The following is a 27,460-nucleotide window of genomic DNA, read 5'->3' on the forward strand; positions in this document are numbered from 1 at the left end:
ACTCAGGGAGAACTCGAATGAAAATGAATTCAACGAAACTACCAACGCTGAACGATAACTTGACAACCATGATAAACGAACTACATTCGCAGCTACCCCTGCAAGTCATTGATTATGTTCCACTGCTAAAAATCTTCCATACTACTATCAAGTCTGGAATTACCAAACCAATAATGTCACATCGACATATATACGATCAAGCCGTGGTTGATAAGAATAAAATTATGAGGAAACAGCTAAAACAACTGAAATATTCTAAGGAGGCAAACAAAACTGATAAAATACGAGAAATAAAATAAATTTTCAGTAACTGGATAAAGATGCACAAAAAATCAATGCTAAACCACGACTCCCAGGCCATGTTAAGAACGATATGCAAGAGACGTGGGCCTTGATAAATAATAAGGAGACGCTTCAAGACGCCTTACAGCAAATCCAGTCACAGAGAAACACATGACAGGCACATTATAAACAAAGACAGCCAACTTCAAAACCTCCTACAAACGAAAGGATCCTAATAAAAATGGACGAAGGTTTGCTGAACATAGACAGTGAGACACTAGAAGATATGATTAAAAAACTAAAGAATTCAAGAGCACCGGGGCCAGACAGTCTGACGAATGAAGGTTTGAAAAAAGACCCAGCGGAATGGCCTAAAATCCTACACCAACTGTTTAAATACATTTTGTCTTCAGGGAAATTACCTAATTCATGGAAAACGAGCATTGTGGTGCCAATTTTCAAAAAGGGCTTAAGAACAGTCCCAGAAAACTATAGGCCAATCGCCCTTCTGGACGTGGCAGGAAAAATCTTTGCCTCTATCCTATTAAGATCTTTGACCAAATGGGCAACGCAAACAGGCCATAAGGACAAATGGCAATCAGGGTTCGTAAAGGGACAAGGTACCCCATTAAACATCTTCATTCTAAATCTATTAAAAGCTTGAACCCTGATTAACAAAGAGGCAAAATTCTACATAGCTTTTGTTGACCTATCAAAGGCTTTCGATGCAGTTGATAGAGAGAGGATGTGGAGGAAATTAATAAAATGGAATTGTCTGGAAATCCTACTTTATAACATAAAGGAATTACATTCCGGCACTTCGATCAAAGTGAAACTAAATAAAGCTGGCCTCCTATCTGATACAATTCCCACGACCAGTGGGCTGAAACAAGGCAGCCCCTTCGCCCCAGAACTATACAACCTATACTCCTCAGATATGGAAGAAGCCTTCGCAGACGAAATAATTTTTCCAGCAAAACTTGCCAACATAGCAATTGGAAGACTAATCTACGTGGACGACATAGTTCTAATCGATCAGACCCCAATAGGTCTTCAACATCAACTAAAAGCTTTAGAGGCATTTGTAGTCAAAAATAAAATGACCGTCAATCTGGAAAAATCCAGGATTTTGACTTTCGCCAATATCAAAAAGAAGAAAAAGACAAACCCGCCTCAATGGTACTTATCCAACAAAAAGATAATGGAAGTGACAGCCATTATGTATCTGGGGGTCTGCATTAACACCGACATAAATGAAGCCCCAAGATGTCAAGATCTAAGAAATAAACTTAGAAACCTAATAGGACAAGCTAAGATCCTATTGCTGCGATTCTGTCAATTTTCCATGAAACCTATGATAGACTTCTATAGAGCAAAGGCAATAGCAATCCTTACCTATGGATCACAAACCTCGTTTCTCTTGGACATCAAATTATGGTCATGTCTAGAAGGCAAATTCTGGAGAACTATTTTGGGATTGCCAAAATCTTTCCCAATTCAATTAATTCGAAGAGAGTTGGCACTATCTTCTCTGAAAGTCATCGTAGAGTGGAAGATAATGTCTTTCTTCAGAAAATGCCTGGAACCAGCAACAAAGGGGGGTTTTGCTGCCATAAAGAAAGCAATGGCAGAGAGGTCAGAACCGATATTAAGCTGAATGGGCCAAAACATGCCAGATAATCCTTTACAACCTGAATGAGACAGAATAGTCTCTATTAAACAACCCAGACCAAGTGGGAAAAAAATGTATACTAGAGACTGGATTGATACACTGGAAGAGCTCAATAAATATCAAGGCTACGAAGAATTCTGGGCAGTCCCGCGAAAACTGAATATGCTACCAAAATACCTAACCCTTTTTCCCAATTGGTTTTTGAGACAGGGTTTCTTAAAGTTACGCCTGAACCTCTGGCCAAGTAGAACCAATCACTACAGGAAGAGAGAGAGAGAAGACCTAAAGGACTGTAGATTGTGCAAAAACGTAACGACAACGGAATCATTGAAACATTTGTTGTTCGAATGTCCGACTGTGAGAGGTGAACGACAGATCTACTTAGGTCACATCTGGCAAGAATATAGATTCAAGGATATTGATCTCTGGTGATCATACCTGCTGGAAGGAGTTAAGATCTGAAATAATCTTGTGGTCATAAAATGTATCTTGCTCATCTTTGAGAAAATCGAGGAAGAACAGTTAAATCACGGAACAGTGTTAAGGATTTGAAAGCTAGCAGACTTTCCCAGTTTTAAGCATTAAGCAACGTAGAAGAATAGAAAGAGAAAAGAAATAAGACTGGCACTTATACAAAGCTTTATTAATATTTTTAGCATACTTTAAGAATTGTAGCTTCTAAAATGCTATTCTTGTTGTTTTATTTTTATTTTATTTTTTTGCTTTCTTCTTCCTTCTCCAGTCATTTAGTCCTGTCTTTTAAAACATTATTTAATTTTTTTGATCAATGATTGAATCAATGGTCGGTTGGGTTTTGTGTAGTTGAGATTTCTTGTTGTTTTATGTTGTTTTTTGCTTTTTCGCTTGTTTTGTAAAAAAATAGCCAAAGGTTTTCTTCGTGTAAACCAAAGAGCTAATAAAATAAAAAAAATAAAAAAATAAAAAAAGTGTAATTGCTCAGTCTCTTCTGGAATCATCTGTCTATTGTCCATAATGGCATTTGGAAATACAGGCAAACACTTTTCCTGAGAAGGAGCTGCTGTCTTATTATCCCGAGGGACTGCTGGCTGCAGAAAGCTTCGCTCTACTGCTCAGTGGAAGGAGAACACACTGGGCAGACTGCGCTTCCTGGAGGAGGCGGAGCGTGATCACGTGATCAATCACGTGACTGTTTTGGCAGTATTTACAGACCCACAAGCCACCCTTGCGGCGTTAAGCCCGTGAGGGGTAAAGGGCGAGGACTGTTGTGTGGCTGTTTGGTGGCTGATATCCACTGACTTGAGCAGTGCTGAAGCTTACTGTTAAGTAACGAAGGCTACCTGCAGAAAGATCATAAGTGGCAGAGCATCGGCGAGGGCCTCACTAGCATTTGAAGTCTGAGGTTTGGTTCAGCATGGTGATGGTGAAAGAGGGCCCTCTGACCCGTCATAAATCATTGCTTTCTCGAAGGAAAGGGACGATGAGTCTCTCAAAGGAGGTAAACCCAGCTGCCACGTCAGAACAAACTGCTCAAAATGATCAAATTGAGTTTACTACAGCGAGAGGCTCAGCCGGGGTCTCTTGCCTAGAATTAGGCTTGGTGCCCTCACTAGCTGCCCTGTGCATAACATCATTGGGCCCCACTCGAAAGGAGATTGATGGTACCAACGGCGCCGTTAACCAATGGGTGAGCTCCGACAGTGGCTGTGTCAAGTTGGGACCGGTATTTTCCCCTTTAGTATATGTTGAGGCCAGCGATGTTGCGCAGACCTCCCCCTTTGATTTGACGGATTCTGACCTTATGGCAATAAACTTACAAAATGTCCTAATACAGGACAAGGAACTGTAAAAATCACCAATGTTTCACTTTCAAGGTGCTGGAAAGACTGACGCCTCAACGTGGCGTTCTCAGTCCGTGGTAGGTAAAAACATGCTAGAGGAACGGGTCCCTCAAATGGCTACCATAAATGCAAAATGTAGCGAGGGGATTATCAAATTGACATCTAGCAAGGGTGGGCTCCCTGTGATTTTGTCAGTAATGGAGCAAAGTTCTACTGATCTCTCAGCCAGAGAAGCACGGCTTACAACTAAATTAAAGGCAGACTTTCTAGCCACCTATGAACGCCTAAATGATAGTTTCATACAAAATCAATCCTTGCATAAAAATAAGCTAGAAACAAAGCGTAATAGACGATCAGCGAGCATACTCCATAAGTCTAGCGACAGAGTTGACATCTCAATGTTGTCTAGCACAAATGACTCTCTACATCAAACGTCTTGCGAAAACATCGATTTATCAGGCATTAAAGACGTTGAAAAGAGAGCCGTAACGTGTATTCCAGTTGTGGACGACTTGGCAAAAGAAATTAACGTGATGCCCAGCATGGCGAAGACAGCCGTCAACTCGGATAGAGTCGACCAGCCATCTAAAAATTCTATGTCAACGGCTGCAAGTATTCAAATTCACAATAATGTATTAGCGGCAACTTCAATCGCCCTACTTCCATTTATGAAACTGTATGAATCCCTACATAATGCAGTAAGTGATCAAATGTCCCTGCTCGCAGCCGTGAACGCAAAAATCTCAAGTCTTGAAAGTTTTTCCCAATCGATAACCACAAGACTTGATAGCGAAGCAGAAACATCTGCAAAGTGGCAAAATAGACTATGCGATCTTGCCCGTCAGGCATTCAGTGACAAATCTGCATTAACGGATGCGGTAATCGAAAGCACAAAGTGGATGCGCCACAATATGTCTTCAAACATGAGACCAGGTGATGATGGTTCACATGTTCCAACCTGCAAATCTCTTTTGGGTAAAGAACCTCTTGTGGTGAATGGACAAACTTCCAAAAAGCACGCAGTGATTGTCAGTGGACCTGTTTGCAGTGAAGCAGTGGGCATTCAAGTCGTTAAACTAATAGCACCAGAAAAAAGCACATCTCTCTCCCACGGGATGAGCCTGGCGGGAAACTCAAAAAGCGATCAGAGCCAGCCCGCTGGAGATAAAATCTTTGATCCTCAGCAAGACCGTCCCGTGAATATTGGTGAGGGAGTCGCTACATTTGCTCAGTTAAATGTAGAAACTCAGTAGGCAAAAGGGGCAGTGGTTCAGGAGCCAAAAAACTTAACAGATAAACTCTCATTTGGGATTTTCAATAAGCCTACAACATTGGACAAAGAAAATGAAAAGCGTCCCCAGAAAACAAAGCCTTGTGGAGCAAAATCCATTCAAAAACGTCCAAGCTTGAAACAAGTTGCCAAACGTGCTCGCACAACGTGCAGGAAAAATTTATAAGAAATCTTTCAACTCCGCCGCCGCCTGTATTGTTTAATCGCCCGGCAAAAGGTTCGGAGGGCATATCGAAAACAAAAATTGACTCAACGAAAAAACTGACCCCCAAACCAAATGCTAAAAGGGCAAGAGAAGCCTCAGTCAGTGATAACAATGCAGTCTCCGATGCCTCATTAGAACTATGTGAGTATTCTACATACTCCATTGATGATGATGTGATTGATGAGGGCGGAGACACTGCAGAGATAATTATACCGGCTCCTGCGAAAATTGGTATAGAATTTGAGCCGCGATCAGGTGTCGTAATTAAAACTCCTCCCAGAGCTGGCGTGCTTGGGCCCAAAAAAATTCCAAAGGTACTTTCAATACAAAGTGCGACAAAGGAGATGAAAGGTTTAAATTCGAACAATGGGGTGACGTCTGACCCCACAAATCTCTTGTGCGATAAACTAAATCCAAAATTAACAAGAGCACAAGTTGAAAAACTTAATAAAAGTGAAATTATACCCTGTAAATCAAGAAGTGAGGGATCCAAGAATGGTTTATGGAAAATTCAAATCAAAAACGCCCTGCCAGAACAAAAAGAAGTAAATTTGAACCGAAGAAATATTTTAACACTGCTGCAATGTATTCCAACGCTGTGTGCAATAAAATCTGAAGACATAGCAGTTGTAGAATATATGTCAGAGGACTTCTCGGATTGGGTAAACTTACATCTACATTCCAGATCTCTTAGAACAGCTGTAATGGATGCTGCGGACGATATCATGTTCTTTGGTTTTGAAGTCATAAGTGCGGAGGCCTGCATTGAGGAAAGAATACATCCCTCGCCGGGGGACAAATCCGAAAATGAAAAGTGAAGGGATGCACTGTGGGCCCACATGAACATCAAAAAAGTGTCTGGTGTGAAAGAAACGAAACAACAGGACAATTAGCAAAGAGTGGATTCCATTGATGGAAACCATCAACTTCTATCCTGGAACACTCGTGGCTTCACGCATCTGTTTGATGGAAAGTGGCAATTCCCGGTGCATTTATCAATTATATGTCTTCAAGAGACTTGGATGCGTGAGTGCCCGGTGTGTGATGGTTATACAGTACTCCTGAATCCTGCTGGAAAGAACCTCTTTGGCAGACCTTTTGCTGGTCTGGTTACAATGATCAAACATAAAAATGATTGGAAGATTGTATCTTCAGAAAATCTTAATATGTTCATACAAGTAACTAAAATTCAAATTACGCAACCTTCTCCTTCTGATAGTCAAGCGATGTTGATTGTAAATATATACTGGAATACAGCAATGATTTCACAATCTAATTTTGTTGGAGCTGTGTTGTCGGCGGTGGATGAGTGTTTATTAGTCTACGAGGATCCCATAATTATAATATGTGGTGATTTCAATTATACTTGGTTGAACAATTCTATTGACAAATGCACCGAAACTGGCCCAACAAACAAAGGAAGACTGCAAGATCGGGGAGATCGCTGGCTAAAAGAGATGGCATTAAGAGAGTGCTCAATGCTAAATGGATCCACCCGGGGTGATATTCCTCCAAGCTTTACATGGCAGCGTGGCGTGTTTAAAAAGACTCGATTACATTTGGGTGTCCAGAAATTTTCTATCAAGAATCATAACGTTTGAAATAAAAAAAACAGAAAAAAGCGACCACAATGCTTTGCTGCTAAATTGGGAAAAGGTAACCAACTATGTGTCACCCAAATACAAGGAGGGTGTTACCATAAATAATGGAGCAAATAGGCTGCGACTGAGTGCGTCCCAGCTGTTAACATTGACAAACAACCTTGAGAAAGAAAACTCAGCAACGGCAAGGATAAACTATCCATTACTGCTATATTACTTCAAAGTGAGGAACCCCAAGCAAAAGGGGGCTGCCATTGAAGTAAAACATCCTTTCAATGTAACTATAAACACTGAAAAGAAAAAACTTTGTGATGATATAAAATTGCTGAAAAAAGCTGATGAAGAAAGCACATTCATGCAAATAAAAGCCAGGCGACTGAAATATCGGAAGTGGATCAACTCTTTCAACTCGATCCGTTTGCAGAAGCAAGCTGAACAGATGTTAAAACTGATCATACTAAAGGACAGCAGACACATTTGGGAGATTATCAATACTGGCAGCCTAAATCACTCTTACTCAATGTCGAATAGTGTGAACGGCGCCAGTTGGGTCGCTCATTTCTCCGAAGTATTTAATGACGACAACTGTATCCTGGTTCCACCACCATCTTTAACAACGGCAAAATGGAATGTGGCAGACTCCGCTGATGACATTGAATGGGCGATTATGAAGCTAAAGTCCTCTAGGGCTGTAGGCCCAGATGGAATTTCCAATGTGATGCTGAAAATCCATAGAAGTTTATGGGCAAATATGATGAGTGCCTTGTTTGAAAGAATTTCACATGGTAAAACCCTGCCGGTTTCCTGGCTGAGGGCAGTGGTGGTCCCAATATTTAAAAAGGGCAATCGGGACGACCCGAAGAACTATCGCCCGATAGCCCTCTTGGATACAATTGGAAAGGTCTTCGGCTCCTTCCTTCAAAAGCGCCTGGCAAACTGGGCGCAAGAGTTTTCTGTGGGTGACCCTCGGCAAACAGGTTTTACTAGAGGAGTGGGAGTTGAGCTAAATCTAATCCTCTTAAATTGCCTAAAATTAGATGCCTTGAGGAGGAAGAAAATGTTGTACCTTGCATTTATAGATCTGAGTCAGGCATTTGACAGCATAAACCGCAACCTCCTATGGAAGAAACTAAGTGATTGGAATTGTCCAAGTGATCTGCTGGCGCCCCTGATTGCTCTACACACTAAGACGTCCATTCGAGTAAGACTAAATCAACAGGGTGATTTATCAGATGAGATATATACAAAAAGGGGCATGAAGCAAGGTTGTCCGCTCGCTGCTCAACTATTTAAATTTTTCATCTCCGACATATCAGTGGCCCTAAAAGACCTAAGGATATTTCCGCCAGCAGTAAATGGGCAAAAAATAAGTTGGGTCATTTACACAGACGACATCGTTCTCATGGACTCCACTCCAATTGGGCTACAGCGCCTGTTAAACGCGCTTCATAATTATTGCCTGAAAAATGACTTACAAATAAATTCTAAGAAGTCAAAGATAATCATGGCTGGTCAAGGAGCGCAAGCTCAATCAAGAAAATTTCATTGGCAAATAATGAATGAACAGCTAGACTTATCGAATAGTATCAGATACCTAGGTGTTCAATTCAATAATTCCATTCGTGAGTGGGACTGGACGCAAGATCTAATGGCCCGGATGAAAATGTTCGCACTTCAAGGTTCCAAATTGCACGCAGCCTATGGCAAATTTTCCTTTAAACCAATATTAACATTTTACCTTCAGAAGGTGGTGCCTGCAATAACCTTTGGGAGTGAATCAGGTTGGAATATCCCGCAAGATTTATGGAACATTCTTGAGGGGAAATTCTGGCGTAAAGTTCTACATTTGCCGAAAAACATCTCTGTATTAGCTATACGATATGAGCTATGCACTGAATCACTCTATGGTACAGTTCTATGGAAATCAATCTCCACCATGAGGAAAATGATGCTGGAGCAACCTGCAAAACCATATGAAATCTTGCATACAGTCTCAGAGCACCCATCGGCTGTTTTGATAAATAAGTGGAAAGAAAAGTTGCTCAACATATTGCACAACGCAGATGTGTCACTCGAGACTGTACTTTTGCGCCCGCAGGTAGCAAAAAAGAAAATTCGTCTATTGGATAAACAATGAAGAGTGCCGAAACAAGCTGACTTCTTCTTTAGTACTTGGATGCGCCCTCAACAAACTAGACGCTCTACCAAAATATTTGGACAAATTCCCTTCAAGTTATCATAGGCATATGTTCCTCCGTCTACGACTAAATCTCTATAAAACCAAGGAGATACAAGTAATGAGGCGTGAGATATTAGAACAAGATGTCAGATGTAGGTTCTGTAATCAAGCGACAGAATCCGTACGACACCTAATCACAGATTGTGAAGTGATTGGCGATCAGCGTTCTCTTCATTTAGCTCAATTCCTTCCGCAATCAGGAAACATGGATGCGTGGTGGTGGTATCTGATTGGAGGTTTTAACACTCAATTAATTTGTGCAACTATAAATTTCATGGATGCTCTGAGACTTTGAGACTAACAAACAGAGGACTCTTTTACTTAAGATAGTTGGGATCTTCGAATTTCTCTGTGTTTTTAGATGAGGAGAAACTGTAACTTAAAGTTTTCATTTCTTATGTATAAACTGATGTTACATAAAAAAAATAAAAAAATAAATAAAAAATAATACAGGCTCCACGGTCACACGTGATACCCTTGAATCTGCAGTTAACATGGTGCACCGTAAGTAGCACATCACTATATTTGGTTTGTGATATTTTCAGTGTCTAAGTGGTGCCCACTCCACTCCTCTCCTGGTTCACTCTTTAACTACAGCCACTGGAAGAGAAAGGCTTGGCAGTTCTGGTCTAGCTACTTTATGCATTGCAGAGATGTGCAGAATTCCAGCTGATGTCATTGGTCGGACTGTGAAGACATGCTGCTCAGTGGTTATTGCCACGTGTACCACAAGACAGATGCATAGCCATGTTACATGTTCAGCATTGCCAATCTCCAAACAAATGTCAACACTAGACAGGATGCCCTTGCCTCACCCGGACATGATCACCAAGCCAGGCAAGTGGTATCAGCGTGCACAACACACATTCTATTTAAACAAATCTTCAAGTAATCTCCACCATCATGACTATGGAAGACCACCTACTGTTCTGTACGGCAAATCAAATGGTGCGGCTTACTGCCTACTTTTTCCTCCAAATGCTGTGTGTACAATGACCCCTCTCTTTCTCTGCACAAGGCACTGGTATCTGTAACTTAGCACAATGATGACAAACACTTTGCACTATAAGTAAATAACATAACACATCATATACAGGCAAATAAGAACACAGTCATGGTTTCCAAAGCTAGCCAGTGGATGTTTGCCAAAATCGGAGCAATGTGATCAAAGATCTTCACTATCACTATCAAAGCCTAATAGGCTAAACAATGAGGCACCACCTTTATGTGTACCAAATATGCTTTGGGACGCATACCAGCTCACTGTTTCTTACATGACCCAACTCATGATTCAGGACCAATGCCTTGACAGTCATAAAAAAGTAAGTCTGGGAATATATCACTTGGTTCTCCCACCTAGAAGAAGCTGTGACAGACCTGATCCAACAACACTTATGAAGCTCTTTGTGAAGCGCTGAGTCAGAAAAACATCAGCTGCACAATCAATAATGGCATTTGCAGCTAGTTCAAGTAACCACGATTTAACAAACGACTCTCAGGGGAACATTGCGTCTACTTGCAAAATTTCCCAAATGGGTGATTCAACTCTCGTGAACTGGCTGTCCATTTTTGCAGACCTGCCAAGAGATTGGGGCGTGGGTACTTAGATGCTATCATAAAATACCCTACCATATAATGGGTGGGATAACAATGAATACATTCGCCATCGCCAATATTCGTGAAGGGAGGAAGGAAAATGTATTACCTGGATACCCTGCAAGAAAGATTCAGGATGTCACCTCATGTCAAGAACAGTACTTTTCAAAAGTAGCAGAGGGGGTTGAAGTGTGACGATTACAGGTAAACTGCCCCCCTCAATGCACGACTGTTGATTTATCTGCGTAAAGATAACAGGTTTTTATCCAAAACAGAATTTTGCCTCCAGGAGATCACTTTAGCAAGTGAGGAACACAGGCATGCTTATTCTCTGCAAAAGAGGTAAGCACGTGTTGTTGATATTGTTATTGGCTGTTTATAGAGGGATTCATGCCGGAGGACACCAGCTTCTTAGGGCTCCACCGGGGATCAAACCTCACTCTCCCAACTGGGCCTGTGAGGACATTGTCAATCCTTTTGATTCTGAAGAGAGTTCCTGCCCACACCTTGGAACAGGACAAGAGATTGCCTTGAATCCATGAGCATCATTTAGGTGAGGTTGTCATGATGTTTGCAAAGATCTCCCTTTGCAGACTGTGGTAGTTGCAGATATGCCTTTACCGGTACTGAAATCATGAACTCCATGCATCTTCCCCTCCCTGCATCTTTTTTACTAGATGTTATAGTAGCTTGTGTGTGGTGCCTCCTTTTATCAATAAAGAGAAGTAGAGTCCCTTTGAAGATGACCTCGCCTTTTGCTCTTCAATAAAACACGTGGTGTCAGTTCTCCCCATACCTGTAAAGTTTTGGCCACCAAAAGCAGTACTATTGCATAACTCCATGGAGGTATCGCTTAACTCCATGGTGGTTTGAATGACGGTAATGTTGAAAGTAAGGATGCTGATGTTCTGAAACCAGAGGCACCCAGTACAGAATTCGGGTCTTGTTAAAAGGTGTGGTAACATAGGAGGCATAAAACAGGGGCGCCTAGCATATGACACCTTCCGATTCTTCCCCCAAAAAATGTTTTATAACTCTGAGCAAAGGCAGGATCAATAGGTTAGGGGGAGAATTCTGAGCTTCTTCTTTCTGGAACAAAGGCTGTTCCAGCAGAAGGACTAGTTCGCAATAAGGATGATGACTGTATTTGACAATGGACACAAAAACACACATTTTATGATCTGAAACAGATTATTCTGAAAGGGCTGCCATTGATCTGGTGAAAGAGTGAGACTTTATGCACAGGCTTTATGATATGATATATGATATGGCATTTGTAATGCGCCTATACACAAGTGTTTCAAGGCGCGATGAGGCAAGGAAGGGGGAACAGAGGGAGGACAGAGACAGCGACCTTACTAGGCCAGGTGACATTGAGATTGCACAAGTGCAGGGGAGGTTGGAGGGGAAAATTGCCAGGGGAAAGGGGAGAGGGTAGTGCTGTACATGGGATCAAAACAACAACAAGAGGTGCGGCCAGCAGGTGGCAGGTGCAAGGGCAAATGCAGACAGCAGGTGTCCAAAAGTACAGGTAGAGGTACTATAGGGTTACAGATACAGACCCAAGTGCAAGGGTTGCCATGAGGCAGTGTGGGTGTGCAACTGGGCGGGTAGGGACCTGGGCCTGAAATCAGAGGGTAGCCAGGTGACAAGTGCAACATCAGACAGGAAATCAGCAGGAGAGAAGAAGAGAGAAGGCAGAAGCAAAGAGAAAGGTCTTGAGGTACTTCTGGAACCGGAGATGATACTCCTTTCAGAGAGGAAGGAAGGCTGTTCAAGAGGGAGGCCCCAGCCGAAGAAAGAGATCTACCACCAACTTGTTGCTTGGAGAAGCAACTGACCCTGAGGGAGTTAGAGGTGGAGGAGCAAAGAGCTCGAGTAGGAAGGTATTTACGAAGAGAGAGTTGGAGATATTGAGGCCCCAGGCCCCAGAAGGCCTTGTGGACAATTCAGAGGGTCTTGAACTTAATCCTTGCAGCCACTGTGAACCAATGCACAGATTTTAGTTTTGTTTTCCTAGTTTTGTTCTGCATTTCCTGCAACAAATCGTGAGATTTAGACGGTTTAATGCCCCTTAGTTAAGCCATATTCTAGAGATGTAATGCTAAAATGTAGTTCCCTGTGTTATATAATTGCCTTATTGTAGAGCCATCCCAACATGTATGTATTTCACAAACAGCCAGATCTGACCTCTGAAGAGACTGGAAAGCTTTCACTGTATGCTACACAACCACAGTTTTATCTACTTATATCTAATTTCGTGTCCCTGGAGCATATATAAAGGTGTTTAAAGATGGCTTAAAAGCGTCATGGCAGGTTTAACATCTTTATTTACATTTCAGGGGGTTTGGGACATTTTTGCAGGCCAACTGGGGGCATGGAATGGGATGAACGATTGAGTCAGGCATTCCCGATCCTCTTTTCTTTTTTTTTAAAGCACAGTTTTAAGCTAGCATAACATTTTCTCACTGGAGTAACACTAATGGATGTCTATAAAATCCGCCTGTTTTTTTTTCCACTCCTAAAAGCAGCCAGATTGCAGGAGAAGCCGGGCCTTTAGAAGGGTGATGTATTGAGAGGCGTGGGCAGGCAGGGGAGGTAGGGGCATGAAGGAAGGGGGTGGACCACCCCAGCGTTGGTTGGCATGTGACATCAGTGGAGGGCACCACCGCCGGACACCGGAGGTGGGAGCCAATGGGTCCTGGGTGGGTATAAACAGGGAGGCTACAAGGGGCCTCGGTGTCTTCGCCACTCAGAAAGAAATCTACTAGCAAAGGAACAGTTTAAATTACGAAAGGGGCATGCAATGACCCATCAGCTGTTGAAAGTGGTGGACACCATCAGCCACGGATTCAACATCAACAAGTCCATGGGAATCGTCTTCTTGGATGTCACCAAAGCATTTGACCGAGTCTGGCACAAGGGACTGCTGCACAAGATGATTGGCCTGGGATATCCGAATTACCAGGTGAAGACAATTGCAAGCGAGCTGGGAGACCACACCTTCCATGTTGCCATGCAGTCTGAGATGTCCTCATCACATCCCATCTGAGCAGGCGTGCTACAGGGATCGAACCTCAGACCCTTCTTGTTCAACATCTTCACCAATGGCACCCCAACAGATCTCCACAAGACAGACCTGGCACTGTATGCAGATGATGCTGCAGTCATCTACCTGCCATTCAGCAGAAAGAAAGTGGTGAACAACCTGCAAGCTTCATTGGATATCATCTCGACGCGGTACAGTGATTGGCAGATAGAACTCAACACCAGCAAGACAACTGCCATGCTGTTCACTAGAAAGAAGATCAAGGAGCACCCGCACATCATCCTCATCCGGGAGACCATCAAGTGGGGGAACTGCAGCCACTACCTCGGTGTGATCCTGGACAGCAAACTCAACTGGAGATGCCATATCGAGAAGACTCAGCAGAAGGCAACAGGAAAGATGGCAGCGCTGTACCCACTCCTGAAGACCATGTGCATGCACCTCCTGACAAAGATCAATGTCTACAAGGCGATCATCAGAGCTACCCTGCCGTATTCCTCGCCAGCATGGATGACCTGCCATGAGCGACACCAGAAGAGTCTTCAGATAGTCCAGAACAAGGCAGCTAGCGTCTGGAGCTGCACTCTTCACAAGGATAGATGATCTTCACAGAGAACTGGACATCGAGATGTTGGACGAACATCTAGCAAAGCTGAGTAAGAACTTCTGCCAAGGAATGGGTCAGAACCCGAATCCTCTGCTCAGAAGACTCACTGCCACCACTGCAAACACTTTCTACTGCTACCCACGGCCCATCATGGCGAAGACCCTATGAAACCAGCCCTACTGTGACAAGTCCACACAAACCATGAAGAATCCAAACCCACGACTACATCACTCAACCCGAGAAGATGGAGAAATAAGGCTCAAGCCTCTGTATCCAATAATCACTGTTGATGGATAAAATCTACCAGGAAGAAGAAGAAAGCCGAGTGTTCTGTCTATCTTTTTCCCTGCCCGGGACCACAGTGCTGCAAAGGCAGCATTTTCTTGTTTTCTAACATATGAGGATTGATCTCTTCCTGCTGCCTGGCTATGTGCTTCACAGCTCTTGTTCTATGGACTGCAGGGGTTGCCAGCGTGAAGCTTTTTGAGGATTATGCAGGATATCGATGTCGGCCTGTTGTCAGCATGTTGAGCAGTCGGGTCTTTGTTTGGTCTGGTAACCTCTGAAGGCAGCAGGGGAGGCTATCAGTGGCTCGTTTGTTTGAATGCAGGGCCTTTGGTGGTGGTATTTCTGTTATGTTTTGCCAACAGGGCAGAATAATGTTCTTTTGTGATTTGTCGCGAGAGCAGTGTTTCCTTGCTTTGGGTGGGTGAGATGCCACCTTGCTTGCGCAATCAGCCATTTCGAAGGAAGGGTCACTTTGCGTGCCTCTTGGTATGGACGATAACCGTGATGGCCATTGGAATAGAGAGTACTCTTTGTAGGACTTTACGTTTAGCTAGATGGCGGTTCTTGTTTTGCTTGGGTGTCTTCTCTGAGGGTTTCCTGCAGTCAAATTGGTAAAGAAGCATCTCTGGATGGTGAGGAGTTGCCGGAATGTAGATAATTTGGGGCAATAAAGTTTTTGCCACAATCATGTGCCCTGGTTTGTTGCGCTCCATGGGTCAGAGTTAATGGAGCGTAGCCAGCCTGCTTGAACCGCTCCTCGGTGTTGTGCTGTGAATGTTCACACAACATGGCTTGAGTTGTCTTTGAACGCCATAATGACATTGAACCTGGCCAGGATTGGGTCACGGACTCAATATAGAAGAATTTAGGTGTGTGCTCTCATTTGTAGATTTGTAGTTCATACGATTCAAGGAAAGATTGCTGGAGGCGAGAGGGAAAACATTTGGTTTTGTAGGGGGCAATACTCCACTTTGTGTCTACAGCCATACAATGCCTTTGGTTTTCCAATACATTTTAATAGAAATGTAAAGCAGGCCGATGATTGTTTATGGAAAAGGGATCAAAACTATTGTCACAAGTTAGGGCTATATATTAATGTGTGAATTGTAACTTCTGATTGTATGACTGTGATAGTTAACAACGCAAAAGGTAGAGAACGACTTTTGCCTAAACCAAAGGACGGTGAAGCAGACATGGGCATACAATGGGAACGGTACGATGCTTATTGGGTAGAAGGGTCAGATTTGGTTGCGCAGTGCCGGGTTTATGTAGTGGCGGTTTCCCCAATATTAGTAACTAGCTGGGGTATCCGGCATCGCCCGTGTCTTCATTGTGTGGTGTCTCATGTACCCTGGAGGATGTTGCTCTTGTCGGCAAGATTTGCTTCAGTTTGCCATGGTGTCTCATGTGCCCTAGAGAAAGTTGCTCTTGTCCTCTGGTCGGCAAGTCGTGCTGCTGTTTGTTGTTGTGTTTCAGAAGCTCTTGATATTGATTTTCGCTTTGCATCAGATGGAGCTTTTCCAAGTGATGTTTGTTTTTTGTGCGGCATGTTTCAGTCACTTAATGGCTTTTGAAAAAATTTCAAAGAAAGATTGATTGATTTTGCTCTCTTCTCGTGAATGAATTTAAGTAAACTGTAACCTTGCCATTTCCCATATTTGGAGTGGCGTGATACACCTTTTTTTTATTGCCTTCGAAAATGCTTTAATAAACAGTTTCGAACGGTATACAGTAGTAATTAATTTTAAAGGAATAACCAACATATCGAATATTTTGCTTCAGACACGTTTCCAAATTTTGCTTCCTTCTAGTACCTACTGTAGCGAATCGGTGTGAGCATCAGTAAATGAGGGTGTCTACAGAGTATATTTTTTGCATCCAAACATAGACTACAATCTTGCCCCAGACAAAAGAGGGATCCATGCAAAATTTGGTAGACGTGGGTTCAACGGTGTAGATTTGTATAGCCGGACATACACACATACACACATGCATACATTCAGCTTTATATATGACAATTGCATGCCTTATGCAGCTTGTCTCCCTGCAAGGAACGTATTGCTAACAGTTTGTCTTCATCAGCAAAAAAAAAGGGTAATTTTAAGAATGTATGGCTTAAACAAAGTGGAAGGAACGTTTCGCTGTTAGTGTAATTTAGACATCTTCTGTAGTATTAATGTGAAGGATGGGGGCATAATGATGAGCATATGGATCAAATGCTGCAAAGGCGACAGGCATTTTACAGAATAGTTTAAGGAAATAAAGGGGGGCAGACTTGCAGCGCGCGATGCGGACGTTACGGTATTGGCTGTTTCTCCAATGTTACCCGCTGCCCAAGGAGTCAGCACAGGCCAGATGGAGCCGATCCCTTTGGTTTGGGGATCAGCATTGAAATAACAGAATGTATTCTTGGCTTTGCCCCGTTCACCAAATAGAGGGCAGAGCGATGGCTTAGCGCTCCTTCTGAAGGGCCATGGTGGGGTCGGTCTAGCATTGCAGCCATCTAGTGGGTATAAAGGTCATTTCTGAGTGAGCAGAGGGTTTTCAGGTGGGTATGTGCTGAAGTTTGGGAACATCAGGGTTTTAGTTATAGAGGTGAGATAGCTCAGTGGGTTGTGCGCTTGCTAGAGCGATGTGAGTGAGATTGGCAGGTCGCTGGTCCTGATCCCGGGTAGGACAACTGACCCCTTCAATTTTCTGAGGTTGATAAATGAGTACAGAGTACGGTTCAGATGATAACTGCATAGCTCGCCACTTGAGTGTATTATGTTGCACACTTACAACTGGGAGAGACAGCCCAGCGGGCTGAGCGCTCATGGCAAGCTAAGTGTGATCTGCAGGTCACAAGGTCGAATAATGAATAGGGTCACTCACCCTGTAGAGAGTGGTAATTGGGGGGGCAGGCGTATCTGCTCTACTGTGGAGGACCTACCGTACTGTGCTACTATGTGTGCTACTGTAATGTTAAAGTTGAGGTCTAAAGGGGATACCGTGTCACATAATGGCACATGAATGAGGTTCTTCACCATTCAAATATTATTTATAGTTAATTTCATCCTGGTAATAGTTGCCTGCCATTCCAGGTAGGTATTGATGGCGGCATGATGGATAAACTTGCACAGATGAGCAATGTTAGATGTTTCTTCGCTGCGTGGGCGTATATGTGGTGGGGCCGGGTTCCACAGTCAGGGGATGAGGGGTTAAAGGGTTGTTTGCCTTCTGCCGAATTGCATTCTGGTTTTTGTTGTTTTCCATTTAGGGTTGTGAGCCATTGCAATATGCCAAGGTTGCCCCGATCAGTGAGGTTCGTGGAGCTTTTTTCGCTGCGGGCCCCGCGCTTTAAGGCCGCTGGTGTTGGCACGTTGTGCAGTGTCATTCTCGAGGGGGGTGACGGTGGCCAGACTAGGTGGCCGTGGAGGGCTTTGCCCCTTGCTGAGAGATGATATGTCTGTTTGGGTTCCCTGAGGGCAGTTGCAACAAATGCTGTCCCCTAGTGGCAGCCCCCGGTGACCGGAGTGTGGTCTACTAGTTGGAGCTGGGCAGGGAGCTTCAGCCAAGTAGGGTCTGCAGGGGCCTGGGGAGTCAGGGGGTTTGAGACCCAGGCGGGGCACGTGATGCATGGGGAGGTCAGGGGATTGAGACCTAGGTGGGCACGTGATGCAGTCCAGGGGTCGTCAGGCTTTCGGTACGAAAAGGGTGTGTAGCTGGGGGGAGGGCCACACTGTTTTGTTGGAGCATTTTGCCTACTGTTATTGGCACCTTTTCAGTTGTGGTTGTTTTGACAGGGTGCCCGGAGCTAAGCGTGTTTTCTTTCAGTGGGAGTTGGGTATGGGGCTCTGGGCAGGTAATGTCTGTGGAGGCTGGGGGGTCGAGAGATCGAGATCCAGTTGGGGAACAGGATGATAGCTGCGGGTCTATGGGCCCTCCCGGGTATTGTTTTCATGAGGGGTGTGGCTGGGAGAGGGGGCACTCCTTTCTGCTGTGCCCTTGTCCATTGTTGTGGGAAGTATTTTCAATGTGGTTGCTGTTTGGGTTTGTGTGTTAGATGCTTGCCCCCTGGTGCCACCCCTGGTGCCCGGAGCCATTGATGTGTGGGGGTCACAATTCAAGCCGGCTTGAGAGCTTTGGGTTAATAGGGTCGGAAGGGGCCAGGAGATCAGGATCTGAGTGCGCTGGGATGCAAGCTGTGGGTCTGTGGGCTCTCCGGTAATCATTTGCTGAAGGGGTGTGGTGGTGTATCAGCCCAGGGTAAGTGATAGAGTTGACTTGTGGGTTATTCATTGGCTTGCCGTAATGGATGGTTGCCCCCTGGCGGCAGTCATGGTGGCCGGAGCCTTCTCTGTGGGTTCCCACATGGAGCGGGGCTGGACAGGTTTTTCGGCAGGTAGGGACTATGGGGGCCGGGAGATTGGGATCCGAGTGCACTGGATGCAGGCAGATGGTCTAGGTGCTCCCCGGGTATCATATCTCAAGGAGTTAGGCGGGTGAGAGGTCTCACCCATCAGTTGGGCAGTGCCCATACTGGAAACAAGAGTGTCAGTGTTGGTTGCTTAAGGGCTTGTGGGACTGATGTATTATTTCCCATGGTGGCAGTATTATGTCAGTAGTATGGAATGGTCCGCTTTGAGTAGGGCTGGTGTGATCGCCATTTGCATGGCATGCAGGATTCCGGGACGCACTGTGGGGCAGTACTAGTCAGGCCGGTGGGTTTGGATGGACTGCTTGGTGGGAACCTTGTAGGTGCACGGGAGTGCATAAGGTGGTGCCTGACACACCAAATGGTTGGTGTGCGGCTGGGGAGGTTGCCGTTGGGCATTGAGTGTGGCTGTGCATTTGACCAGGCTAAGTGACAGTTGAGTTGTGGATTATTTGGTTGCTTGTCACAATGGATGGTTGCCCATTGGCAGAAGGTGTGATGGCCAGAGCCTTCTGTGTGGGGTCCCACTTTGAGCGGGGTTGGAGGGCTTTTCAGCAGATAAGGACTGTGGGGGATAGGAGATTGGGTTCCAAGGACACTGGATGCATGAAGAGGGTCTGGGTGCTCCGCTGGTATCGTTTTGCAAGGAGTTCAGCGGGTGAGAGGTCTCACCGCTTGGTTGGGCAGTGCCCATACCAGAGACATTAGTGCCATTGTTGGTTACTTGAGGGCTTGTGGGACTGATGTATTTCCCATGGAAGTAGTATTATGTCAGTAGTATGGGAGGGCCTGCTTTGAGTGGGGCTGGTGAGATCGGCATTTAGATGGCATGCAGGCTTCTGGGATGCCCCGTGGGGGGAAGGGGAGTGGGGTCGGGCAGGTGGGTCTGGATGGACTGCCCGATGTGTATCTCATAGGCGTGCGGGAGCACACAATTTCGTGCCTGACACACCAAGTGGTTGGTGTGGGGCTGGCTAGGTCGCCGTTGGGCAGTGAGTGGGCTTCTGTGATGTACCACCTGTTGGCACAGGACATGTAAAAGAGGGTCTGGCTAAAACTACACAGCAGTTTGCAGCTGTCTGGTCGTGGTGTTTGCGTATCCAGCATATGATGTGTTAACCTGTCTTGTTTTGTATCTTTAGATCACACCCAAGGATGTGGGGAAGGACCTCGGGCGCCATGGCCGGTGGGCTGGACATACATGAAGGATATAGTGGAAGGCTTCCACCATGGGCTCTGGAAACTGTGGTGTGAACTGCTGTTGTACATGCAGGGACGATGGAGGGGGCTGCCTAACGAGTGAGAGGAGAGGTGGGTCTGGTTGTGTTTTTTCAGGATGAAACAGGAGGAGGTCATGGGTCTCGAGAGCCAAGCATATATGTTGTTTCAGGAAAGTTGGGAGTGCCATTGGCTAGTAGACCAGTCGCCCTGTGGCGGTAGGTTGGGGCACAATGCATTGAATTGAGCTAGGGGATCAACCATGTGAGTCACTGGAAGGGAGACTTATTGCTGATTTAGGTTATAGTCCTAGGTTTTGAACGGTGAGGTGTCATGCCAGGGGCTTGTATAGGGGTCCTCACTGATCCGGGGGAGCGAGTCTGGTCGGTTTAGGGTGAGTTGTCATGCCAGTGGCTCATAGAGCGGCCCTCATCGGTACGGGGGAGTGGGTTTGGTTGGTTTAGGGGGTCACATATTTCCCTCTGGCCCGTCCCGGTACGTGGGGGTGGATGGCCACCACCACGCCCCCAAGTTTTAGTACATAAATGACGTAATTGATGATACAACTAGAACAAAGTGTTGACATAACAACCTTTGGTGATGTGAACTCATGTATGAACTGTGGCATTTGTTGCTGATGTAAGAAAAGTAATGACTGCGGCCGTTGGCCTTCCAAAGAATACTTGTGTCTAGGTTTTTCGTGTGTCCCTCACGGGCCTTGCGCATACACCGCTCACATAGTATTCCATTGTAAATGCTATCAGCCATGCAGTATTTAAGCTTTTTCCGAAAAGAAGTGAAATAAATGGCGTTACAGCAACTTTTTCTGTTTTATCACTTTTTCTGCACTTGTGAAAATTGCATATAGCAGACCCAGGGGCATGTGAGTGCAAACACTGTTAATGCCCTTTCAGCAAGGGGCACTTAAGAAAATTAGCACCATTCATTGGTTTTGCTGGCAATGGATTCAGCTGTTTGGATGTCTGGGCTTGCAGGTGAGATAGCAAAGCGGGTTAAGTGCATGACGTTTTCATCTGAGTGCAACCTGCAGAATCCCGGATAGACTCATTATTTCATCTGTTCGCGGTTGTATTATTGTATCTATTAATTTGGGCAAAAGTAACTTCTGTTAAATACAGTGCTGCGACACGGCACATCCTGTCGTAAAAAGCGAGTCAATATTGTTACGGAGTAGCAACCTTAATGGTTTGAAAATTCTACAGTATATGGTATGAAGAAAAATGCCAATAAACCGAAAACTTACAAACCACCTGATAATGTATTAGTGAGCAAATTAGCCCCACACATAACTCTGAGAACCCGTTAATTTACATTTAGTAAATGAACATCATAACCTTGCAAACTTCAGAGCGAGGCTTGAGAATTAAAACCCTCTTAACGTCAAAGCTGAGCCATTCTAAAAGCATTGGAAGAATGACAGCGAACTCCCACCACTTCATTTGTTCAGGAAGAGAAGGAAAGAAAACTCAATTACCTTTCATCTTGATGTAGAATTCGCCCAGAAGGTTCTCCATCTCCGCCTCCACTGTGCACATGTTCTGCCAGAAGCAAAGAAGAGCAGAAGCCAGAGTCAGGTGAAATGTTTCGCAGAAAAACACGTGCGTGTTCAGGGCCCCCCACACGCCCCTAATGTACACGGAATAACAAGTAGAAAGTGGTGCAGGACGGCCATTTACTGAGAGTGCTTGGCAGCTTAGTATAGGGCCCTTTTTAGGTTAGGCTATTAGGTTGCGCTATGGACTCTGCAATGGAGGAGTGCCAGGGGAGGAGTGAGAAGACCGAACACATTACTCTTTGGAAGGCATTTCGGCCACATTTTATTACGAGGTGAAAAAACACAAAGCAACAAACCAAAAATGTGACATTCCTACCAAATACATTCCACAACAAAATCATCACATTATTTACAGTTCCTATCCTATCACGCAGTCCAGGCGTACTACGGCTCCCACCCGCCAAGGGGGTGGGGGGCCGTGAATGGTGGTGAGGCCCTATGCCCTCCCCACCATGCGCTTGGGGGGGTCGATACCAGGAGCCAGCCCTTTCATTACCCGCCCTAGGTGCCCCCTGATACCACCTCCCTACCTCCCGCCCAGGCCAGTCTGGTGGCCCATGTGCCCTCCACTCAGCACTATTCCAGCTCCGGAGTGCCGCCAAAGGGAATCTCAGTATTCACATGGTCCTCCCCCACAAGCACCTGACGCTCCCCGACCTCGAAAATAAGGTGGGTGGGCTAGGAAGATGAAGAGTTCGTCAGCGAGGTGAACCAGTCCAGGGGGGCAGGAGCACGGCATCGAGGATACTGTTACCCAGGGCTCAACGGGTTAACGCTCATGAGCCCCCTCCGTTGGAAAGGCGGAGTTTGACTGGGCAAGGGAGTTATGGGGCACGTGCGCGGTAAGCGTCAGTCCTTGCTTGGTTGTACGAGAATAAAGAAGTTCCTCCTATCTCTCCGTGTGTGCGTCCTTCATTAGGCCTAGATCCCTAGGCAACATTTGGCGACGAGGATTTCTCCCGCACACTGGAGTCCTCCTCCTGCAGCAGTCCGCTGCTTTCCACTCCCGTGTGGTGGGCAACCCAGCGATCCTCCTCCTCCTGCTCCTCCTCCGCGCAACACGGCAGTCCGCCGGATCCGCCTCGCCGGACCTCCTCCTCCGAAGCTCCGCGGAAGCGATCCCGCCCGCGCCTCCATCCTATACCCTGCCCGTCGACGCCTGGCCGGAAAGGGGCCTGAATCGGCAGAAGCAGTGGACCCCCTTTGCCGGACGCCGGGTGCACGTGGGCTCGTTCTAGGCCCGACTACCTCGCCCCACGCGCCGCCTACACACGTGCGGGCCCAGTCTCCCAGGCGCCATGAGCACCCCACCCTCCAACCCTGGGTCCAGCCAGGGGTCTCCTCAACTACCGCGGGTGGCGAAGTCGATACAACTACGCCTGCCCCCGCCGTTCACCATGACTCCTCAAGCCACCAAAGGCCCCAGATGGACCGACTGGATGGATGATTTTCGTCATTTCGTGAGAGGATCCGGCGACGGGGACTCCCCCAACATGAGAGACATTTTCCTCAACCTGGTAGGGGGGGAAATCAAAACGGTTGTGAAGGCTATTCCGGACACAGACCAAGACACGTTTCCCAAGTTGATTGGTGCTTTGGACAAACTGCTGATCATCGAGGTCAATCGGGACTATGAAAGATATTTGTTCAACCAGTGCACCCAACTCCCACAAGAGACTGTCGACGAATTCATCACACGCCTACGAGTGAAAGGGGCAAACTGCCAATTTGATGCGTTCTCGCTAGAGGAAGCCATTCGGCTGAGGGTGATCGAAGGTTGCCTCTCCCCCGCTCTCAAGAAACAGCTACTCAAAAAACCGCTCACCATGCCCGAGGTGAGCGAACTTGCCCGCATCCATGAGAGAGTGGATGCGCAGGCCTCAGCCATGGGACACTCCAACAACCCCAAATCAGACATGGGGGAACTTGTAGCCGCCATACAACTGCCCCGTCAAGGAGACAGGGGCCCTCAGCCATACAGACCGCCGGCAACCTTTTCGACGTCCACCCCGCGTCCACAAAGACAGTGCTACCGCTGCGGGATGTCCTTCCCTCATTCGGGGTCATGCCCAGCCCTGTCTCAGCGATGTACCAACTGCGGGAGAGAAGGACACTTTCACTCCGTTTGCAGGGAGGGCGTACCTTTTCCCCCGAAGCGACCCCAGGCGGCCCCCAGAATGCTCTTCCGGCCGCAGCCCCTGCAGTACAGTCAGCCAAGACCATACCAACAGGGCCTCGGGCAGAGGCGCTACGTCAGAGCGATGGATGAATACCAAGCGGCAGGATATGCCCCACCGTACGATCAGGCCGAACAGCCTAGACACTTCACGGACGAATATGACAATCCTCCTGCGGACTACAGGCCCGAGACCCTCTACCAAGAGGACCAGGCGATGGCCTACTACGCACCGCAGGACCAATACGACCACGACGAGTTTGTGAACCTTATACTCGATAACAAAGAGGCCAGGGAGGCCCCGCAAATCCCGCTCAAGATGGGGAATCGCCAATTTCAATTTATGATTGATTCCGGGGCCACAGTGAACATCATGGGTGAACAAGACTATGGCCGCATACCATGCCCACCACAGCTCAATCCGTCCCGTTCCAGAATTTTCCAGTGGGGAGCCGCCACCCCGTTACAGACGGTGGGCCAATTCACCCAATGCCTTCTCCTGAATGGGCGGCAAGTGGATGCGACCATTCACGTGATACGGTCCCTCGCCAGGAGTCGATGCCTCCTCAGCTATCACACGGCATCGCACCTGGGGCTGATCGAGATCCACGTGAATGTGGGAGACGTAATCACCGCCGCAGCAGCCAACCCCAGCCCGGGGAACGTAGTAGGGTCGATAGCCTCTCATCAGACTCAATCGCTCGTCTCACAAGACGACATTGCGAGTGCCTTCCCCAAACTTTGCGAGGGGCTAGGAAAGCTCCGGGGACCCCCCATCAAGCTCCACATCGACCCCAACGTACGGCCAGTGCCGCAGCACCCCAGAAGAGTTGGTTTCCACCTTCAGGAGACAGTATCGGAGGCACTCCAGCAACTGCTCCGCGACGGCATCATCGAACCGGCGACGGGGCCGATGCCGTGGGTGTCCCCCCTTGTGGTGGTACCCAAGGAAGGGGGAAAGATCCGGTTGTGTGTGGACATGAGGGTGGCCAACACGGCAATACAACGGGAGAGACACCCGGGACCATGTATCGAAGACATGATCGTGCTGCTGAACAGTGCCCAGATGTTCTCCAAACTGGACCTAAATCAGGGATACCATCAGTTGGAGCTCCATCCTGACTCCCGGCCCATCACCACGTTTGCGACTCACGATGGGCTCTTCAGATACCGGAGACTGAACTTTGGAATCTCATCGGCCGCTGAGATTTTCCAGGAGGCAATACGCCAGATCATCAGACCTGTAAAAGGGGCTCTAAATTACAGCGACGACATACTCGTTTTTGGATCGTCCAAGGAAGCCCATGACAGGGCACTACACGACACGTGCGAAGCCCTTCAGAGAGCCGGCCTCACGCTTAACATCTTGAAGTGCCGGTTCAGTAAAACGAAACTCAAGTTCTTTGGACATATCTTCTCCAAGGATGGCATGATGCCCGACCCCGAGAAGGTCGACACGATCACCAACCTCGGCGAGCCCCGGCAGGTGGCGGACGTCCGCTCGTTCCTCGGCATGGCGGGATACTGTGCGAGGTACATCCCCCACTACGCCTCCATCACAGACCCGCTGAGGAAACTGTTGCAGAAGGAGTCGTCGTTCGAATGGACACCGGCCTGCCAACAGGCCTTCGCGGACATCAAGCAAGCCCTCGCGGAAGCTCACCGTCTCGCATACTTCAACCCACAGTGGCACACCGAGGTGGTAGTGGATGCCAGCCCCGTAGGCCTCGGTGCCATCCTGGCCCAAACCAGTGGCGCGGATGTTAATCCCAGACATGTGGTTGCATACGCGAGCCGAGCGCTGTCGACGCCTGAGCTGGCCTACTCCCAGGCCGAGAAGGAGAGCTTGGCAGCAGTCTGGGCGTGTGAGCATTTCCACAACTTCATCATCGGCAAAAGGTTCACGCTGATCACCGACCACCAGGCACTTCTATCACTGTTTGGGAACCCGCACACCAAGATGCCGCCGAGGATTGAGAGGTGGGGCATCCGCCTCCAGGAATACGATTATGACATTGTACACCGCCCGGGGGGCGACCTCAACCCCGCGGACTACCTCTCACGACACCCCGTAGGGGCCCCGCTCGCGCGGAAGGGTGACGTCGCCTATGTGCAATATGTGGCAGCCCAATCGCTGCCTCCGGCGTTGTCCCTTGAAAGAGTAGCCGCCGCATCAGCAGCCGATCCAACGACAGCTCTGGCGATCAGCCTCACGACGGCCAGCAAATGGAAAGACCACCACAGAGCCATCCTAGCGCACCCTGGGGTGAACAAACAAGAAATCGAGCAGCTAGCCCGAGTACATGGTGAACTTGCGGTGAAGGACAACAATATTCTGCTCAGAGGGTGCAGGATCGTCATCCCCGCCACACTCAGGAGCGAGGTGGTCAGCATAGCGCACGAAGGCCACAGAGGAGCCGAGAACACAAAAAAGCAGCTCAGGTGCCACGTGTGGTTCCCTCTCCTGGATGCAGCCGTTGACGAGTGGGTAAGGAACTGCCACGCCTGTCAGTGCACAGCCCCTGCCGAACGGCCGCCCCCACTCCAGTATACTCAAATACCTGATCACCCATGGGAACGAGTAGCCATGGATTTCTACGGGCCGACCGAAGCGGGTGACTACATCTTACTCTTCATAGATGAGCACTCAAGGTTCCCGATAGCCAAGGTGGTCAATTCCACGGCGTTCACTCAAGTGGCGGCGACGATAGAAGAGGTTTTTAGCGAGTGGGGGATCCCCAAATGGGTCAAGTCCGACAACGGACCACCATTCTGTGGACATGAGTTTGGGACACTGGCAGAGCACCTGGGGTTCAGGCACATGAAGATCACACCTCGCCACCCCCAGGCAAATGGAATGGCCGAGCGCTTCATGGCGTCGATCAAGAAGACTATACAGAGGGCACGGCTTGACGCAGTCGATACACACCAAGCGCTATGCCGTCTGTTAAGAGACTATAGGAACACTCCTCATGAGGTCACGAATAAGACGCCCGCCGAGCTCATGTTCCGATATGAGGTGCGAACCCGCATCCCGAGAAGTACGGCGCAGGCAGAGCCGGCTGACCATGATCTGCTCCAGAGAGACGCGGTGGCAAAAGAAAATGCGAGGCTCCGCACCGATGCACGGAGAGGAGCGGTGCCGCCGGAGTTCCAGGTAGGAGATGAAGTCCTGGTGCAACAACCGACGGCTAGAAAGACAGACCCGCGGTTTGCTCCAAGCCCCATGAGGATAGTTTCAGTGAAAGGGACGATGGTAACGGCTGAAGACCAGAATAGGGCCGTCACCAGAAACTGTCAGCAGTTCAGGCAATACGCAAGAAGAGAAAACACAGAAGGACCTCAGCGGGCACTCTCACCAGAACCAAGGTTGCAGAGGGATGATGAATGGTTTCCCCCGGAAGGAGACCCCGGGGACATGAG

The 27,460-nt window shown here is 47.3% G+C and overlaps 1 protein-coding gene across 8 annotated transcripts in view; it reads right to left on the reverse strand.

The window, feature by feature from the left end:
• Window positions 1-27,460, reverse strand: part of RIPOR2 (RHO family interacting cell polarization regulator 2) — a 1,323,029-nt gene that overhangs the window by 443,478 nt on the left and 852,091 nt on the right. For all 8 annotated transcript variants that reach the window (XM_069613633.1, XM_069613632.1, XM_069613630.1 and 5 more), the window contains exon 8: window positions 21,781-21,844. In XM_069613633.1, the coding sequence (XP_069469734.1) occupies window positions 21,781-21,844 (64 nt within the window). The remainder of the gene's footprint in view (window positions 1-21,780; window positions 21,845-27,460) is intronic.

Source organism: Ambystoma mexicanum, chromosome 5p, assembly GCF_040938575.1.
Source record: "Ambystoma mexicanum isolate Mex_15411 chromosome 5p, UKY_AmexF1_1, whole genome shotgun sequence".
NCBI lineage: Eukaryota > Metazoa > Chordata > Amphibia > Caudata > Ambystomatidae > Ambystoma > Ambystoma mexicanum.